This window comes from Labeo rohita, chromosome 16 (assembly GCF_022985175.1).
Source record: "Labeo rohita strain BAU-BD-2019 chromosome 16, IGBB_LRoh.1.0, whole genome shotgun sequence".
Classification (NCBI taxonomy): Eukaryota; Metazoa; Chordata; class Actinopteri; order Cypriniformes; family Cyprinidae; genus Labeo; species Labeo rohita.
This window is the reverse complement of record NC_066884.1, coordinates 2,814,781-2,833,537: the sequence shown is the minus strand read 5'-3', so window position 1 is coordinate 2,833,537 and position 18,757 is coordinate 2,814,781. Positions and strand designations below refer to the sequence as shown.

General features: G+C 40.2%; 1 protein-coding gene and 1 pseudogene across 1 annotated transcript; both read right to left on the bottom strand.

The window, feature by feature from the left end:
* Positions 1-13,020: 13,020 nt before the first annotated feature.
* LOC127178055 (leukocyte elastase inhibitor-like) lies at positions 13,021-15,109 on the bottom strand. The gene is made up of 8 exons (XM_051130684.1): positions 15,050-15,109; positions 14,782-14,958; positions 14,534-14,689; positions 14,265-14,420; positions 14,078-14,195; positions 13,820-13,962; positions 13,564-13,731; positions 13,021-13,475 (listed from the first exon to the last, which is right to left on the bottom strand). Exons 2-8 carry the CDS (start codon positions 14,947-14,949, stop codon positions 13,068-13,070), a joined length of 1,317 nt encoding a protein of 438 aa, XP_050986641.1. The 5' UTR covers positions 14,950-14,958; positions 15,050-15,109; the 3' UTR covers positions 13,021-13,067.
* A 1,616-nt stretch (positions 15,110-16,725) lies between these two features.
* On the bottom strand, positions 16,726-18,728 carry LOC127178058 (leukocyte elastase inhibitor-like; annotated as a pseudogene).
* Positions 18,729-18,757: the final 29 nt, after the last annotated feature.

Genomic DNA, 18,757 nt, shown 5'->3' with positions numbered 1-18,757 from the left:
TCCGTCTAGTTGTATATTGTAAGCCAAGAGATTCTGTGTATTGTTTTCTGGTCCAATAAGTAATATCTCTGTCTTATCTGAATTTTATAGAAGAAAATTATTGGTCTTTTACTTCTTTCACTTTTTTAACACACTCTGTTAACTTCGATAATTTAGAAGTTTCATCTGGTCTTGTTGAGATATATAGTTGAGTATCATCAGCATAACAATGGAAACTAATCCCATGTTTTCTAATAATATTACCAAGGGGCAGCATGTATATTGAAAATAGTAGAGGACCTAACTCCATACTTTACCGTTAATAACTGAGATGACTCCCCATTTAAAGGTTCATGAAACCCCAGACCACTTTTTCTGAGATTTGAGCAGAGGTGTTTGTGTTGCACATCACATATGACAATGTTAAAATCTACATTGTGCTGACGTCACAGTTTGTGACGTGGCAGTGGACTATAGTACATCGATGATGCGTCGGTGTCTCATAATTATTCATCAGGGTGCGTGTTCTTATCCTATGAGAAGAGGCTTTGTCTAATTTTTCACGACAGCGCGTGTTGATTTCAGACTGTGAGATTGTGTACAATAACTGAGAGAAACATTAATGGGTCAAAGGAGACTGTTTGTTTTTGTTTGCTTTGTAAGTAGTTTGGCACAAACACGATTCATTCATAAGGTGAGTGTAATAACGGTTTTTACAACTCCTTAACGCAACCTATCAAAAGGATAAATGCCACAAAATAAGCCTTAAAAGTTAAAAGAGGTGCAACAGCACGTTCATATACATGTTTTCGATGCAGAGTGCAAATGCCTGTGCTTTTATTTGTGTTGTTAACTCAATGGGAGCAAAATGAAACTCCGCAGTGCACCACGCCCACTTTTGCAGCATTTTTCAAAACTATGGTGAGCACTAAACAGTGCTGAAAGAGTGGGGTTTCATGATGTAACGTTGAGTGAGAGACGTGAGGCGAGCGGATCCATGTGCAAACCTTTATTAACAGGACGAGACATAAACATGGTCAGGCAGGCAGGGTCAAACAACGGCAGGCAGGTGTATGGACGGCGAGACAAGAGTAATCCTTAATCCAGGCGAGGGTCAATCCAGCGGCGAACGATATCCGTGAAGGGCTAGGCAATAGAATAGTCGATAAACAGGCGGGGGGTTGAGACAAACCAGACGAGGAGCCAGAATAACAGAAAGACACAACACGGGAGACACAAAGAAACGCTTCGTATGACTAGATAAACTTGTTCAATACTCGGCGGTGAGTGACAGAAAGGCCGGGGCTTTTATACGGTCTCTGATTGGACGGGGGTGTAGTGCAACAGTCAGAGTGTGTAAACAGAGGGAGAGCGACATCTGGTGGTGAGCGGTCCGCAGATCACCAACCAGATTCGTGACATAGCCCCCCCCCAAAGAGCGGCTTCCAGACGCTCCAACAGAATACCAGTCCAGGGGAGCGGTGGGGCGGGAGCGAGACAGGGCAAGGGCTGGAGGGCCAGGTCCCTGCGGAGGACCCGGTGATTGAGGCAGGACCGACAGAGAAGGAGCCCACCAGGGTGGAGCCGGAGGCGGTGCAGGAGGCACAGGGGCCCTCCAGGGCGCCGCCGAAGGCGGAACAGGAGGCACCGGAGCCCTCCAGGGCAGAGCAGGAGGCGCAGGAGCCCTCCAGGGCAGAGCAGGAGGCTGAGCAGGAATCCGCGTCACGGCCTGGGACCTTGGGAGAGCAGGGATAGAGGAGGTAGACTGAATAGGGGGAGAAGGAGCAGCAGCCCTCCGGGGTGGAGCAGGAGGCGGAGCGGCCCTCCGGGGCGGAGCAGGAGGCGGAGCGGCCCTCCGGGGCGGAGCAGGAGGCGGAGCGGCCCTCCGGGGCGGAGCAGGAGGCTGCGTCATGGTCTGGGACCTGGGGAAAGCTGGGACAGAAGATGCAGACAGGAAAAAGGGAGAAGCAGAAAGCTTGTGCGGGGGCGCCGCCTCCAAGGGAGGATCCACAGCCACGGCTGACACCTCAGGAGGCATTGGCGCGGCTTCTCCAACTGCCGGGAGCTCTGGAGCAGACCTGGGACCAGACGGGGCGTGACTTGACTCTGGGCCGTCAGGCGGGGCGTGACTTGACTCTGGGCCGTCAGGCGGGGCGTGACTTGACTCTGGGCCGTCAGGCGGGGCGTGACTTGACTCTGGGCCGTCAGGCGGGGCGTGACTTGACTCTGGGCCGTCAGGCGGGGCGTGACTTGACTCTGGGCCGTCAGGCGGGGCGTGACTTGACTCTGGGCCGTCAGGCGGGGCGTGACTTGACTCAGAAACCGCTTCGGGAAGACCGGCCACGATGGGTGCCGACTCAGGAGCAGAAAACATGACGTGACCAGGCTGTGGCTTGACTGAGATGGCCTGAGCAGGCTGTGGCTTGGCTGACGGGGCTTTAGCAGGCTCTGGCGTGGCAGCCATCTTGTGCGGTGGCTCTGGCGTGGCAGCCATCTTGTGCGGTGGCTCTGGCGTGGCAGCCATCTTGTGCGGTGGCTCTGGCGTGGCAGCCATCTTGTGCGGTGGCTCTGGCGTGGCAGCCATCTTGTGCGGTGGCTCTGTAACTTGACTTGAGACAGGAAACACAGCTTTAACCCGACTTGACACAGGAACAACAGTTCTAACTTGACTTGCCTCAGGAAATGTAACTGTACTTTTAATTGGTTCTGATACGGCAGCTGTGACGTGACGGAGCTCTGTTTCCGCCGCCATTTTGTGAACGTGCTCCGCCGTTGCCGCCATTGTGTGGACGCGCTCCGACGCGGCCGCCATTTTGTGAACGGGCACAGCTGTCGCCGCCATTAGAGCGATGCTATCCATTACGTTCGCCGCCATTTGAGCAATGCGATCCATTGCCGTCGTCATTGCTCGGGCGCGCTCCAGCGTGGCCGCATTTCCCCGAGTGAGCCAAGCGGCCAGTGGATCTGTGGCGTCGCGCTCCGGCGCGGCCGTCATTATATGAGGGGTGCGCGGCCGCCATTACCGCGTTGTCGCGTTCCACCTCCGCAACCCCCACAGTAAATGACGAGCCCACACTAAATAGTCCAAAGTCCATACCTGTAGAATGTCCAAAATGAAAGCTGCTGGATCCTGTTGCGGCCGAGTATTCTGTAACGTTGAGTGAGAGACGTGAGGCGAGCGGATCCATGTGCAAACCTTTATTAACAGGACGAGACATAAACATGGTCAGGCAGGCAGGGTCAAACAACGGCAGGCAGGTGTATGGACGGCGAGACAAGAGTAATCCTTAATCCAGGCGAGGGTCAATCCAGCGGCGAACGATATCCGTGAAGGGCTAGGCAATAGAATAGTCGATAAACAGGCGGGGGGGGTTGAGACAAACCAGACGAGGAGCCAGAATAACAGAAAGACACAACACGGGAGGAACACAAAGAAACGCTTCGTATGACTAGATAAACTTGTTCAATACTCGGCGGTGAGTGACAGAAAGGCCGGGGCTTTTATACGGTCTCTGATTGGACGGGGGTGTAGTGCAACAGTCAGAGTGTGTAAACAGAGGGAGAGCGACATCTGGTGGTGAGCGGTCCGCAGATCACCAACCAGATTCGTGACACATGATCCTTTAAATAAACAAAGTGGTAGCGATCGGACAGGTAGGATCTAAACCATCTGAAAGCCTGCCCTTGGATACCTGCATAATTCTGTAGTCGATCTATTAGTATGTCATGATCTATAGTGTTGAACGCAGCATTAAGATCAAGTAAAACTAGCAATGAGATGCAGTCTTGGTCTGACGCAAGAAGCAAGTCATTAGTGATGTTAACAAGTGCGGTTTCTGTGCTATGATGTTTTGCACACAATTAACAATTCACAAAAGTTCTGTCGTCACACACACGCAATTTAAAACATATTAATAGTAATAATAAAACCCACAAAAATTAAGAAAGTAAATGATATTTCAGTGACATTTTGACCACTAAACTAGAAAATGTCTCCTTACTGAAGTGGGCATGTCAGATGTTTGATTGTGTAAAACCGTGGTTTTCAAACCGGTTCTGCTAGCACCCAAAGGTCTCTCATATCTGACATACCCATTTGAGGTCTTGCTGTCTCTACTAATGAGCGGATGAGTTGAATCAGGTGTGATAGATAAGGGAGACGCAGAAAATGTCTTGTGTTGGGGGTGCACGCAGGACCGGTTTGAAAACCACTGGTGTAAAACATGTCATGTGTTGTGAGTCATGAAACACACCTTTTCACATGTGATGTACTTATGAAATTATATAAGTATGCTTAAAATATGTCTTTTCTCATCTCATCTCAGTCATATCTTTCGTTTTACTCTTGTGCTAAACATAAATGCACATACTGTATACAGTTGAGGTCAAAAGTTTACATACACCTTGCAGAATCTGCAAAATGTTCATTATTTTAGCAAAGTAAGAGGGATCATACAAAATGCATGTTATTGTTTATGTACTACTGACCTGAATAAGATATTTCACATAAGAGATGTTTACATATAGTCCACAAGAGAAAACAATAGTTGACTTTATAAAAATGACAACGTTCAAAAGTACACTAGATTCTTAAAACTGTTGTTACCTGAATGATCCACAGTGGGTTTTTTTTTTAAGTGATAGTTGTTCATGAGTCCCTTGTTTGTCCTAAACACTTCATATTCTTTGGTTTTTCAGCATTTTTGTGTATGTGAACCCTTTCCAAGGATGACTATATGATTTTGAGATCCATCTTTTTACACTGAGGACAACTGAGGGACTCATATGCAACTATTACAGAAGGTTCAAACACTCGCTAATGCTCAAGAAGGAAAGACGATGCATTAAGAGGCATTACTTTGTCTTCTGGAAACATGCAAGTATCTTCTGTAGCTTCTGAAGGGCAGTACTAAATGAAAAAAATGATATTAGGCAAAATAAGAACAATGTACACATCTCCAATCTGTTGTCTTTGAAAAATCAAAGAATTTGTGGGACCTGAAGTTTTTTTTTTTTTTTTGAAGAACAGCGGGCAGTTTAACTGTTCAGGACAAACAAGGGACTCATAAACAACTATCACTAAAAAAAAAAAGAAAAGAACACAGCTGTGGATCATTCGCGTAACAACACAGTATTAAGAATCAAGTGCATGTAAACTTTTGAAAGGGGTCATTTTTATAAATTCAACTATTGCTTCCTATTTTCACAAGCTGTCTGTGCACCTTTAACAAACAGAATTCAGTAAAAGCATTACCTGAAATAATGAGGTTTCCCTGTGTGAATGAATCAACCGTTATGGGTGTCAGTCTGTGTTGCCTCACTCTAAAACAACTAGTTTTTAATCCAGATTTCCTATAAAAATGCATTGTTTCTGCTATTGATATATTTAACCACTTACATGATTCATTCTACTTTTCAATCTCTGTTTATAGTAAATTGAACTCAAATAAAAGAGTGTGTAGGTGAAGAAACATCGGTCATGATTGTATTAATCATATTTAGTCATTGTTAATAATAATGTCTGCAGAAATCAGCAGAGTAGCTGATGAAGGCTAGAAGTAGGTGTGACTCTAAAACTTTTTAGAAAACATATTGAAAACTAAAATGAAATAATAATACTTTTCATTCCTTGCGAGCTACACCGATTATGGTCATGCGCTGCTACTTCAGCTATGAAGAACGTCACCCGGATGAGAGCGACTACCATATTCTGTTAAACATGTCTCGTTGCTTCCAGGTCACATGTTATGCTTATGCTTTTTTAAATATGAAGCTGTTTTACTCAAGATACCTTCAAAGTAGATATGCAACTATTACCGTTTTTCTTTCTGGAGCATCAGTGAGCGTTTGAACCTTCTGTAATAGTTGCATATGAGTCCCTCAGTTGTCCTCAATGTGAAAAGATGGATCTCAAAATCATACAGTCATTGTTGGGAAGGGTTCAAATACACAGAAATGCTGAAAAACCAAATAATTTGTGGGACCTGAAGGATTTTTCTGAAGAACAGCAGACAGTTTAACTGTTCAGGACAAACAAGGGACTCATGAACAACTATCACTGAACACAAAACAAAGCTGTGGATCATTCAGGTAACAACACAGTATTAAGAATCAAGTGTAAGTGAACTTTTGAATGGGGTCATTTTTTAAAATTCAACTATTATTTTCTCTTGTGGACTATATGTAAACATCTTTTATGTGAAATATGTTATTCAGGTCAGTACTAAAAAAAAACATGCATTTTGTATGATCCCTCTTATTTCAGTCAAATAATTAACATTTTGTAGATTCTGCAAGGTGTATGTAAACTTTTGACCTCAACTGTAAATATGTCTTTATGCTCTTTATATCTCCCACAGCAAACAGTTTTAAGAAAATTCTTTCTGGCATAACTGTGTATCACAAATTGCTACATCACATTATAAATACAGTGCATAAAATTGCGTTTTATATACATTATTAACCATGGCAAATATAATATTTTAGTATATTAAACCATATTGTTCTGGAAGATTTAAATACCTTTAAGGTGGAATTGTATCAATGTAGCTTTTTCCTGTTATGTAACACTTCAAAGATTGAATTTGTACTTAATTTTCCAGTTTTTTCCCAGTGTTTTCAGACATTTTTTTGCTTTAAGCACATGATTAGCAAATTGCTTTTTTTTTTCTTTTTTTTTGTAAATTGCTGTCGTTCTCTGCTACTGTTTTGCATACAAAATGCATTGACATGACTTGTGCATCTCTTATTTTTTCCATTCTGTAGTCTGTTTTGTGTCTGAACTCACAAATCAGTGCTGTGAAAGTAAATACATAGAAAAAAATTTGCTCAGTTGTTTGTTAGAGCCTTTATTTTTTCAGAGAATCACAGATGCTTCGTATTATCACTCCATAACTATCATCTTCAAGGAGAACAGAAGCGTCCATAAAACAGAATGCTGTTGGAAGGATTATGGCGGATGAAGAAAAGGAACGGATGGTCTGCAATAAAGGTTTTTGGATCTGTTGGCCTTGCACATGTTACTAAACCGAAAGTGGTGGCTGCGGCTGCTTCGGTTCCTTCCTCGTTTACTTCAACAAAGGCTTTATGAATCACCTTCGACACCACCAGGTCATTGCTGGGCGATATGCCTGAAAGATTCACCTTCTGCGGGTCAAAAACATCTTCCATTCCCATGCTGCGCAGAAACGGCACCAATTCATAGGTTTCTGTCATCTTGAATTTGGGCAGAGATACTTGAACTTTCTCTCGAAACATAATGCTGGGGTTGGTCCACTCTATCAGCTTCTCGTAGGTCAGTGCCTTTTCAAGCTAAATAACAAGAAAGTCGTGTTAATGTGTGTCTATGCAGCAACCAACATTTCCAATAATGAACACCATATAATCTGTGCTGTTTCACTTTCTGAAGGCCAGTGGTTTCATCTTCAATCTTGTTAGGAAGGATGACCAACATACTGAGATTCTTCCCGACATACGGCAGCTCCAGAACCTGACTGTTCACCTCTGGGATGAAGGCCAGAGGAAACTTTGACTTCTGTTGCATCATCTTCACTGGTTTAGTTTGAGTCTGCCAACCATCAGAAGATCAATAGAAACATGTCACAACTAACATTTCATGACTGTAAAATATTTTTAAGAACATGAAATCTCACCTTATTCAGCTTGAACTGTCCATCTCTGGTGGCTTCCTCTGAGAATTTCTCCTCCCAGTTCCCCTTAAAGTAGATGGCGTTCACCAAGACTAGTTTTGTCATATCATTAATGGATCCCTTTTGAAGCAAGTCCTTGATCTTCTCTGAAATTCAAATGGACATTTTCCACTTTGAGCATTGATTCGAAGCAATTCACACAAATAAACCAAATGAATCTCTACTAAATGAAAACAAAACACTGAAAATGCTGGTTTTCACCTTGTGTTTTTTTCTCCACCCATTTGTTGATGTTGACACGTGCAGCTTCTGTGTTCTTCTTGAAGTCCACCTTCTCCAGTCCGGCTTCATAGTATTTTTTTGCATCACTGAGGAATTTCTATAACATAATAAATCTATTAAGGTTCAGATTAAATTAGAGTTACTAATTATATGTGACCCTGGACCACAAAACCAGTCTTATGTTGCACGGGTATATTTGTAGCAATAGCCAAAAATACATTGGATGGGTCAAATTTATTGATTTTTCTTTTATGCCAAAAATCATCAGGATATTAAGTAAAGATCATGTTCCATGTAGATATTTTGTAAATTTCCTACCGTAAGTGTATTAAAACGTAATTTTTCATTAGTAATATGTAATGCTATGAACTTCATTTGGACAACTTTAAACGCGATTTTCTCAATATTTAGATTTTTTTGCACCCTCTGATTCCAGATTTTCAAATAGTTGTATCTGGGCCAAATATTATCATATCCTAACAAGCCACACATTAACGCAAAGCTTATTTATTCAGCTTTCAGATGATGTATAAATCTTACTTTTGAAAAATTTACACTTATGACTGGTTTTGTGGTCCAAGGTCACATATGGTTTGAGTCCTCAACAAGTACCTCAATAAACTGGTAGGATTGGTCTCCGTAGAGGCGATTGGCAATACTCAGCGCATACGGGACTCCTGGTTTGTTCAGTTCACTCATGAGCATGCTAAAGCTGGCATGAATTTGGTCCTCAGTTTTTGGTCCAGGTGTGGGCTGAGCAGGAGGTTTCTGTTTGCAGCAATATCAAATTTAATGCCCAAGACTACATGTACCACTATGGCAAATGCATTGCAATCGAAAAGTCATTAGGTTAGTTTTTCTTGTAAATACTCATACTGAACCTTGAGTTCGGCAGGTATCTCAGACTTCTGGGTTTGTTGCGTCATTTGTGGTTCATGTTGACGCATAACGGCGTAGAGCACCTGGGGTTTGTGGGCTGATTGATGAGGTGCTGGAGTCGCAGGACTGGGTTCAGCAGGATTGTTAAAGCCCAAAACCTATGGCATTATTGTGGTAAAATTGCTAAAGATAACTACTAATATTTGTGCAATTAAACTTCTTTGAAATTGAAAGTTTTAATTTTTGTGCAATTAAACTTTTTTGAAATTGAAATTGTTTCCTCCTGGAACCACAGAATCTAATCAGGAACTGCTATATTAAAGTCTGAACAACTGGCCATAAAAAGCACATGTAAGATCACCTTATACATCTGCGCCGCCGTGTTTCCTTTCGCTCCGAGTAACACCATGGCCAGAGCCGAGGAGACGCTGATCGGAGAGTAGAACACATTTGTTGAGACGTTTTCTTTGCTGATCTTCTTGAACAGGTTGAGAGAAAATTGTGTGTTTGCTGCAGACAAGCGCTCCATTTTCACAAGCTGAGCAAGAAATAACAGCAGATTAGAAGTTGTACATATATTCTTGTTAGTTATATGCATCTATAACAAACAAAATTCAGTAAAAGCATTACCTGGAATAATCAGCAGAAGTTATGAGGATTCCCTGTGTTTTCCTGTGTGAATGTGTGAATGAGTCAACAGTTGTGGGTGACAATTTAATAATTGGTGCCTCACCCTAAAACCACTAGTTTTTGATCCAAGTCCAGCCTTCCTATTAAAGAAATATGTTGTTTGTTCTACTTTTCTTTAACCACTTACATGACTCGTTCTACATTTCAATCTTTGTTTATAGTAAATTGAACTCAAATAAAAGAGTGTGTAGGTGAAGAAACAAAACCTGAGTACAAAAAACATCGATCATGATTGTATTAATCATATTTAGTCATTCTTAATAATAATGTCTGCAAAAATCAACAGAGTAGCTGATGAAGGCTAGAAGTAGGTGTGACTGTAAAACGTTTTAAAAAACATATTAAAAACTATATAATAAAATAATAATTTTTATTCCTCGCGAGCTACACCATTTATGGTTGTGCACTGCTACTTCAGTGAGCGAAGAGAGCGAAGCGACTACCGTATTCTGTTAAACATGTCTCGTTGCTTCCAGGTCACACGTTATGCTTATGCTTTTTTTAAATATGAAGCTGTTTTACTCAAGATACCTTCAAAGTAGATACCAAAGATGATCATAACCAATGTCCATCACATACAGTGCGGCTTGAAAGTTTGCGAACCCTTTCGAATTTTCTACATTTCTGCATAAATATAACGCAAAAACATCATCAGATTTTCACACCAGTCCTTAAAGTTGACAAAGAGAAACCAATCAAACAAACAAGACAGAAATATATACTTTGTCATTTAGCTATTGAGAAAAATGATTCAGAGTTTAATATTTGCGAGGTGCAAAAGTATGTGAATCTTTGCTTTCAGTATCTGTTGTGACCCCTTTTTGAAGTAATAACTGCAGGTAACGTTTTTTGTAACTGCTGATCAGTCCTGCACAATGACTTGTAGGAATTTTAGCCCATTCTTTAGTACAGAAACACCTGAACCCTGTGGTGTTGGTGGGTTTCCTCCTAAGAACTGCTTGTTTTAGGTCCTTCCACAACATTTTAATTAAATTAAGGTCCGGACTTTGACTCAACCTTTGTTCTTGTTTAACCATTTTTTGGTAGAATGATTTGTGCACTTGGGGTCGTTGTCTTGCTGCATGACCCACTTTCTCTTTAGATTTTAGTTCATGGACAGATGTCCTGACATTTTCCTTTAGAATTTGCTGGTATAATTCAGAATTTATTGTTCCGTCAATGATGGCAAGATGTCCTGGCCCAGATGCAGCAAAACAGGCCCAAACCATGATACTACCACCACCATGTTTCACAGATGAGATAAGGTTCTTCGTATGCTGGAATGCAGTGTTTTTCTTTCTCCAAACATAATACTTCTCATTTAAACCAAAAATTATATTTTGGTCTCATCCATCCACAAAACATTTCTCCAGTAGCCTTCTGACTTGTTCACATGATTTTTATCAAACTGCAGACAGGCAGCAGTGTTTGTTTGGAGAATTGTGGCTTTCTCCTTGCAACCCTGCCTTGCACACCATGGTTGTTCATTGTTTTCCTGATGGTGGACTCATGAACTTCAACATTAACCAATGTGAGAAAGGCCTTTAGTTGCATAGAAGTTACCGTGGGGTTCTTTGCAACCTCGGAAACTATTATACATCTCTCTTTGGAGTGATCTTTGTTGGTTGACCACTTCTGCGGAGGGTAATTGTGGTCTAGAATTTCCTCCATTTGTACACAATCTGTATGACTGTGGATTTGTGAAGTCCAAACTCTAGAGATGGTTTTGTAACCTTTTCGAGCCTGATGAGCAACAACAACTCTTTTTCTGAGGTCCTCAGAGATCTCATTTGTTTGTGCCATGATTCACTTTCACAGACATGATCAGACTTTAATAGATCCCTGTTCTTTAAATAAAACAGGGCATAAACTGACACCAGATTGTCATCCTATTGACTGAAAGCACTTCTAAACAGATAGACTCTAGTTTCACCTTCAAATTAACTGCTAATCCTCGAGATTCACATACTTTTGCAACTGGATAATTTTTCATAAGAATAAATGACAAAGAATATATTTTCATCTCATTTGTTTAATTGGGTTCTCTTTGTCAATTTTCAAAACTTGTGTGAAAATCTGATGAACTTTTTGGTCATATTTATGCAGAAATATAGAAAATTCCAAAAGGGTTCACAAACTTTCAAGCAGCACTGTATAAGGATTGATATATATATATATATATATTTTTATTCTTTTCACTAACGTTTACATATAAAAATCAAATAAAACACCAACAGTTAAAACAGCTAGCTAGTTTAACTGATTACCTTAAAAGATATCGCCATAATTTAATACGGCTAATAACAGCGATGAGACCTGTTTTCTAGTTTTGGTCAGGTGGTGTTTGACATATACCCTGTTACTTACTATTGGGGAAAGCATAACGTCAACTTGGATCACGTGTGCCTTGATAACCAATCACATTACAGCCTTGATATCATTGAATTTCAGTCAGATTTGTGCGACACTCAATTTACGTTTACGGATACCATAGGGATGCATGAGAAGTGCCATTTCCTTCTGGAGCATCAGTGAGCATTTGAACTTTCTGTAATAGTTGCATATGAGTCCCTCAGTTGTCCTCAGTGTGAAAAGATTGATCTCAAAATCATACAGTCATTGTTGGGAAGGGTTAAAATACACAGAAATGCTGAAAAAACCAAAGAATTTGTGGGACCTGAAGGGCTTTTCTGAAGAACAGCAGACAGTTTAACTGTTCAGGACAAACAAGGGACTCATCATCACTATCACTGAAAAAAAAAAAACACAGCTCTGGATCATTCAGTAACAACACAGTATTAAGAATCAAGCATATGTAAACTTTTGAAAGGGGTAATTTTCTCTTGTGGACTATATGTAAATGTCTGTTATGTGGAATATCTTATTCAGGTCAGTACTAAATAAAAAAATAACATGCATTTTGTATGATCCAACTTATTTTGGTCAAATAATTAACATTTAGTAAATTCTGCAAGGTGTATGTAAACTTTTGACCTCAACTGTAAATATGTCTTTATGCTCTTTATATCTCCCACAGCAAACAGTTTTTAAAATTCTTTCTGGCATAACTGTATATCACAAATTGCTACATCAGATTATAAATACAGTGCATAAAATAGTGTGTTACATACATTATTAACCATAGCAAATATTATTAGTATATTAGTATATTAAACCATATTGTTCCAGAAGATTTAAATACCTTTAAGGTGGAATTGTATCAATGTAGCTTTTTCCTGTTATGTAACACTTCAAAGATTGAATTTGTACTTAATTTTCCATTTTTTTCCCCAGTGTTTTCAGACATTTTTTCCTTTAAGCACATGATTAGCAAATTGCCTTTTCTTTCTTTTTTTTTTTTTTTTTAAATTGCCGTCGTTCTCTGCTACTGTTTTGCATGCAAAATGCATTGACATGACTTGTGCATCTCTTATTTTTTCCATTCTGTAGTCTGTTTTGTGTCAGAACTCACGAATCAGTGCTGTGAAAGTAAATACATAGAAAAAAATTCACTCAGTTGTTTGTTAGAGTCTTTATTTTTTCAGAGAAACACAGATGCTTTGTATTATCACTCCATAACTATCAGCTTTAAGGAGAACAGAAGCGTCCATAAAACAGAATGCTGTTGGAAGGATTATGGCGGATGAAGAAAAGGAACGGATGGTCTGCAATAAAGGTTTTTGGATCTGTTGGCATTGCGGTTGTTAAAAAAACGATACCGGTGGCTGCAGCCGCTTCGGTTCCTTCCTCGTTTACTTCAACAAAGGCTTTATGAATCACTGCAGACACCACCAGGTCATTGCTGGGCGACATGGCTGTAAGATTCACCTTCTGCGGGTCAAAAACATCTTCCAATCCCATGCTACGCAGAAACGGCACCAATTCATAGGTTTCTGTCATCTTGAATTTGGGCAGAGATACTTGAACTTCCTCTTCAAACATATTGCTGGGTTTGGTCCACTGCATCAGCTTCTCGTAGGTCAGTGCCTTTTCAAGCTAAATAACAAGAGAGTCGTGTTAATGTGTGTCTATGCAGCAACCAACATTTCCAATAATGAACACCATATAATCTGTGCTGTCTCACTTTCTGAAGGCCAGTGGTTTCGTCTTCAATCTTGTTAGGAAGGATGATCAACATACTGAGATTCTTCCCGACATACGGCAGCTCCAGAACCTGACTGTTCACCTCTGAGATGAAGGCCAGAGGAAATTTTGATTTCTGTCGCATCATCTTCACTGGTTTAGTTTGAGTCTGCCAAGCATCAGTAGGTCAATAGAAACATGTCACAACTCACATTTCATGACTGTAAAATATTTTTTAAAAGAACATGAAATCTCACCTTATTCAGCTTGAACTGTCCATCTCTGGTGGCTTCCTTTGAGAATTTCTCCTCCCAGTTCCCCTTAAAGTAGATGGCGTTCACCAAGACTAGTTTTGTCATATCATTAATGGATCCCTTTTGAAGCAAGTCCTTGATCTTCTCTGAAATTCAAATGGATGTTTTCCACTTTGAGCATTGATTCGAAGCAATTCACACAAATAAACCAAATGAATCTCTACTAAATGAAAACAAAACACTGAAAATGCTGGTTTTCACCTTGTGTTTTTTTCTCCACCCATTTGTTGATGTTGACACGTGCAGCTTCTGTGTTCTTCTTGAAGTCCACCTTCTCCAGTCCGGCTTCATAGTATTTTTTTGCATCATTGATGAATTTCTGTAACATAACAAATCTATTGAGGTGCAGATTAAATTAGAGTTACTAATTATATGGTTTGAGTCTTACCTCAACAAACATGTAGGATTGGTCTCCGTAGAGGCGGTTGGCAATACTCAGTGCATATGGGACTCCTGGTTTGTTCAGTTCACTCATGAGTTTGCTGAAACTGGAATGAATTTGGTTCTCAGTTTTTGGTCCTGGTGTGGGCTGAGCAGGAGGTTTCTGTTTGCAACAATATCAAATATAATCTCCAAGACTACATGCACCATTATGGCAAAAGCATTGCAATTGAACAGTCATGAGGTTAGTGATTCATGTAAATACTTCTATTAAACCTTGAGTTTGGCAGGTATCTCAGACTTCTGGGTTTGTTGCGTCATTTGTGGTTCATGTTGACTCTTGACGCCGCAGGGCACCTGGGGCTTGTGGGTTGGTTGTTGAGGTGCTGGAGTCGCGGGACTGGGTTCGGCAGGATTGTTAAAGCCCAAAACCTACATGACGTTATTGTAGTAAAATTGCTAAAGTTAACTACTAATAAAAGTCTGAACAAATGACCATAAAAAGCACATAAGTGTGAGATCACCTTATACATCTGCACCGCTGTGTTTCCTTTTGCTCCGAGCGACACCATGGCCAGAGCCGAGGAGATGCTGATCGGAGAGTAGAACACATTTGTTGAGGCGTTTCCTCCGCTGATCTTCTTGAACAGGTTGAGAGAAAATTGTGTGTTTGCTGCAGACAAGCGCTCCATTTTCACAAGCTGAGCAAGAAATAACAGCAGATTAAAAGGTGTACAGAGATTCTTGTTAGTTCTATGCATCTTTACAAACAGAATTCAGTAAAAGCATTACCTGGAATAATCAGCAGAAATTATGAGGTTTCCCTGTGTTTTCCTGTGTGAATGAATCAACCGTTATGGGTGTCAATCTAATAAGTGGTGCCTCACCCTAAAACAACTAGTTTTTGATCCAAGTCCAGCCTTCCTATTAAAAAAATATGTTGTTTCTGCTACTGATATATTTAACCACTTACATGACTCGTTCTACATTTCAATCTTTGTTTATAGTAAATTGAACTCAAATAAAAGAATGTGTAGGTGAAGAAACAAAACAGCTAGCCAGTTTAACTAATTACCCTAAAAGTCCATAGATATTGCCATAATTGATATGTGTTCTTCAACACGCAGAAGCGTTGATATCTGTTTTCCGGTTTTGGTCAGGTGACGTTCGACATGTACCCTATTACTTACTATTGGAGAACGGTCAACATGGATAACATGTGCCTTGATAACCAATCACATTACAGCCTTGACATCACTGAATTTCAGTCAGATTTGTGCGACACAGTTGGCATTTACGCATACCGTAGGAATGAATGAGAAGTGTCCTAAGTTGATTCCCACCTGTCACAAAAAGTCTGTGACTTTTCTTAGAAAACGCCATTTTTTTTCAGTGTAAACTCTAAAAATAGTTCGATCCAAAAGTATTGTTTAGTGTGAAGCATGTTGAAGATCAGCTGATAGGCTGTCGATTCATCATAGTTGTAATTGCTGTATACAGTGTAGGCTATTTACAGTTTGTGAAAATGAAAATATTATTAGCAATTATTATATGTTAAAAATATTTGTTAAATACAGTTTTATTTATTTCATATATTTAGTGTTATGTTTTTTATAAAGTCAATTTTGTAACAATATAATAGTTTAATTTTTGTATTTTAAAGCATATTAGGAATTGTTTAACCTGCAAACATTATAATCATTATTAATTATAACAGGTAATAATATATGGAATCCACAATTAAAAACAAAAAATGTATTGTCCCCATTTTTGATTAATAAGCCTATGTGATTTTCAGGAAATGTCACCGGTTTACATTTTGACTGTGTACAGTTTCCCTGTAATTGGATAAAAAAGTCTGACAAGTCATAGCTTGCTTTTTACTCTCATACTAAACATAAATGCACATATAAATATGCCTGTATGCTATCGCCCACAGCACAACTGTGGTGAAAAACTTCTTTCTGGCATACATCTAACTGTCAATCACAAGTTACCACATCATATTATAGATACAGTGGGTAAAATAGTGAGATATATGGATTATTAACCATAGTAAATGTAACAATTTCGTATATTAAACCAGAACATTTAAATACCTTTAAGGTGTAATCGTATCAATATCACTTTTTCCTGTTATGTAACACTTCAAAGATTGAATTTGGTGCTTAATTTTCCATGTTTTCTAAAGATTAATCCAGAATTATTTTTGGAAATGCGCTGGTCAGCCAGGTTGGCAAACTGGCTCTTTTTAGTTCTGGTCAATCTCTGTTACTGTTTTGCACACAAAATACATTGACATGACTGGTGCATCTCTTGTTTTTCTGTAGTCTGTTTAGTATCAGAACTCAGGAATCAGTGCTGTGAAAGTAAATGCATAGAAAAAAATTCACTCAGTTGTTTGTTAGAGCCTTTATTTTTTCAGAGAAACACAAACACTTTGTATTATCACTCCATCACTATCATCTTCAAGGAGAACAGAAGCGTCCATAAAACAGAATGCTGTTGGAAGGATTATGGTGGATGAAGAAAAGGAAAGGATGGTCTGCAATGAAGGTTTTTGGATCTGTTGGCATTGAGGTTGTTACAAAACTGATACCGGTGGCTGCAGCCGCTTTGGTTCCTTCCTTGTTTACTTCAACAAAGGCTTTATGAATCACCTTCGACACCACCAGGTCATTGCTGGGCGACATGGCCATAAGATTCACCTTCTGCGGGTCAAAAACATCTTCCAATCCCATGCTGCGCAGAAGCGGCACCAATTCATAGGTTTCTGCCATCTTGAATTTGGGCAAAGATACTTGAACTTCCTCTCGAAACATATTGCTGGGTTTGGTCCACTCCATGAGTTTCTCATAGGTCAGTGCCTTTTCAAGCTGGATAACACGAGAGTCGTGTTAATGTGTGTCTATGCAGCAACCAACAATTCCAAATAATGAAAAAATACTCCATATAATCTGTGCTGGCTTACCTTCTGGAGGCCAGTGGTTTCGTCTTCAATCTTGTTAGGAAGGATGATCAACATACTGAGATTCTTCCCGACATACGGCAGCTCCAGAACCTGACTGTTCATCTCTGGAAAAGAAGCCAGAGGGAATTTTGATTTCTGTCCCATCATCTTCACTGGTTTAGTTTGAGTCTGCCAACCATCAGAAGATCAATAGAAACATGTCACAACTCACATTTCATGACTGTAAAATATTTTTAAAAAGAACATGAAATCTCACCTTATTCAGCTTGAACTGTCCATCTCTGGTGGCTTCCTTTGGGAATTTCTCCTCCCAGTTCCCCTTAAAGTAGATGGCGTTCACCAAGACTAGTTTTGTCATATCATTAATGGATCCCTTTTGGAGCAAGTCCTTGATCTTCTCTGAAATTCAAATGGACATTTTCCACTTTGAGCATTGATTCGAAGCAATTCACACAAATAAAGCAAACAAATCTCTACTAAATGAAAACAGAACACTGAAAATGCTGGTTTTCACCTTGTGTTTTTTTCTTCACCCATTTGTTGATGTTGACACGTGCAGCTTCTGTATTCTTCTTGAAGTCCACCTTCTCCAGTCCAGCTTCATAGTATTTTTCTGCATCATTGAGGAATTTCTGTAACATAACAAATCTATTAAGGTGCAGATTAAATTACTAAGTTACTAATTATATGGTTTGAGTCTTACCTCAACAAACTGGTAGGATTGGTCTCCGTAGAGGCGATTGGCAATACTCAGTGCATATGGGACACTTGGTTTGTTCAGCTCACTCATTAGCTTGCTGAAGCTGGAATGAATTTGGTCCTCAGTTTTTGGTCCAGGTGTGGGCTGAGCAGGAGGTTTCTGTTTGCAGCAATATCAAATTTAATGCCCAAGACTACATGCACCATTATGGCAAATGCATTGCAATCGAAAAGTCATGAGGTTAGTTTTTCTTGTAAATACTCATACTAAACCTTGAGTTCGGCAGGTATCTCAGACTTCTGGGTTTGTTGCGTCATTTGTGGTTCACGTTGACCCTTGATGCCGCAGGGCACCTGGGGTTTGTGGGTTGGTTGATGAGGTGCTGGGGTTTGTGGGTTGGTTGATGAGGTGCTGGAGTCGCAGGACTGGGTTCAGCAGGATTGTTAAAGCCCAAAACCTATGGCATTATTGTGGTAAAATAGATAAGGAAAACTACAAATTTTTATGCAGTAAAACTTTTGTGCAATGGAAAGTATTCATGTTAATGGTTTCTCTTGGAGCCACAGATGCCAATCAGGCCTGCTATTTTAAATTCTGAACAACTGGCCATCAAAATGCACAAGTGTGAGATCACCTTATACATCTGCACCGCCGTGTTTCCTTTCGCTCCGAGTGACACCATGGCCAGAGCCGAGGAGATGCTGATCGGAGAGTAGAACACATTTGTTGAGGTGTTTCCTCCACTGATCTTCTTGAACAGGTTGAGAGAAAATTGTGTTTGCTGCAGACAAACGTTCCATTTTCACAAGCTGAAGAGTGAAGAGGAGAT

Excerpts from the sequence above, each read along its gene's own strand:
- LOC127178055 (XM_051130684.1), bottom strand. The coding sequence starts at position 14,949 with ATGGAGCGCTTGTCTGCAGCAAACACACAATTTTCTCTCAACCTGTTC. Across the intron at positions 13,963-14,077 it reads GGTGGAGAAAAAAACACAAG|AGAAGATCAAGGACTTGCTT; the intron begins GTGAAAACCAGC and ends TTTGAATTTCAG. Across the intron at positions 13,476-13,563 it reads AAACCACTGGCCTTCAGAAA|CTTGAAAAGGCACTGACCTA; the intron begins GTGAGACAGCAC and ends CTTGTTATTTAG.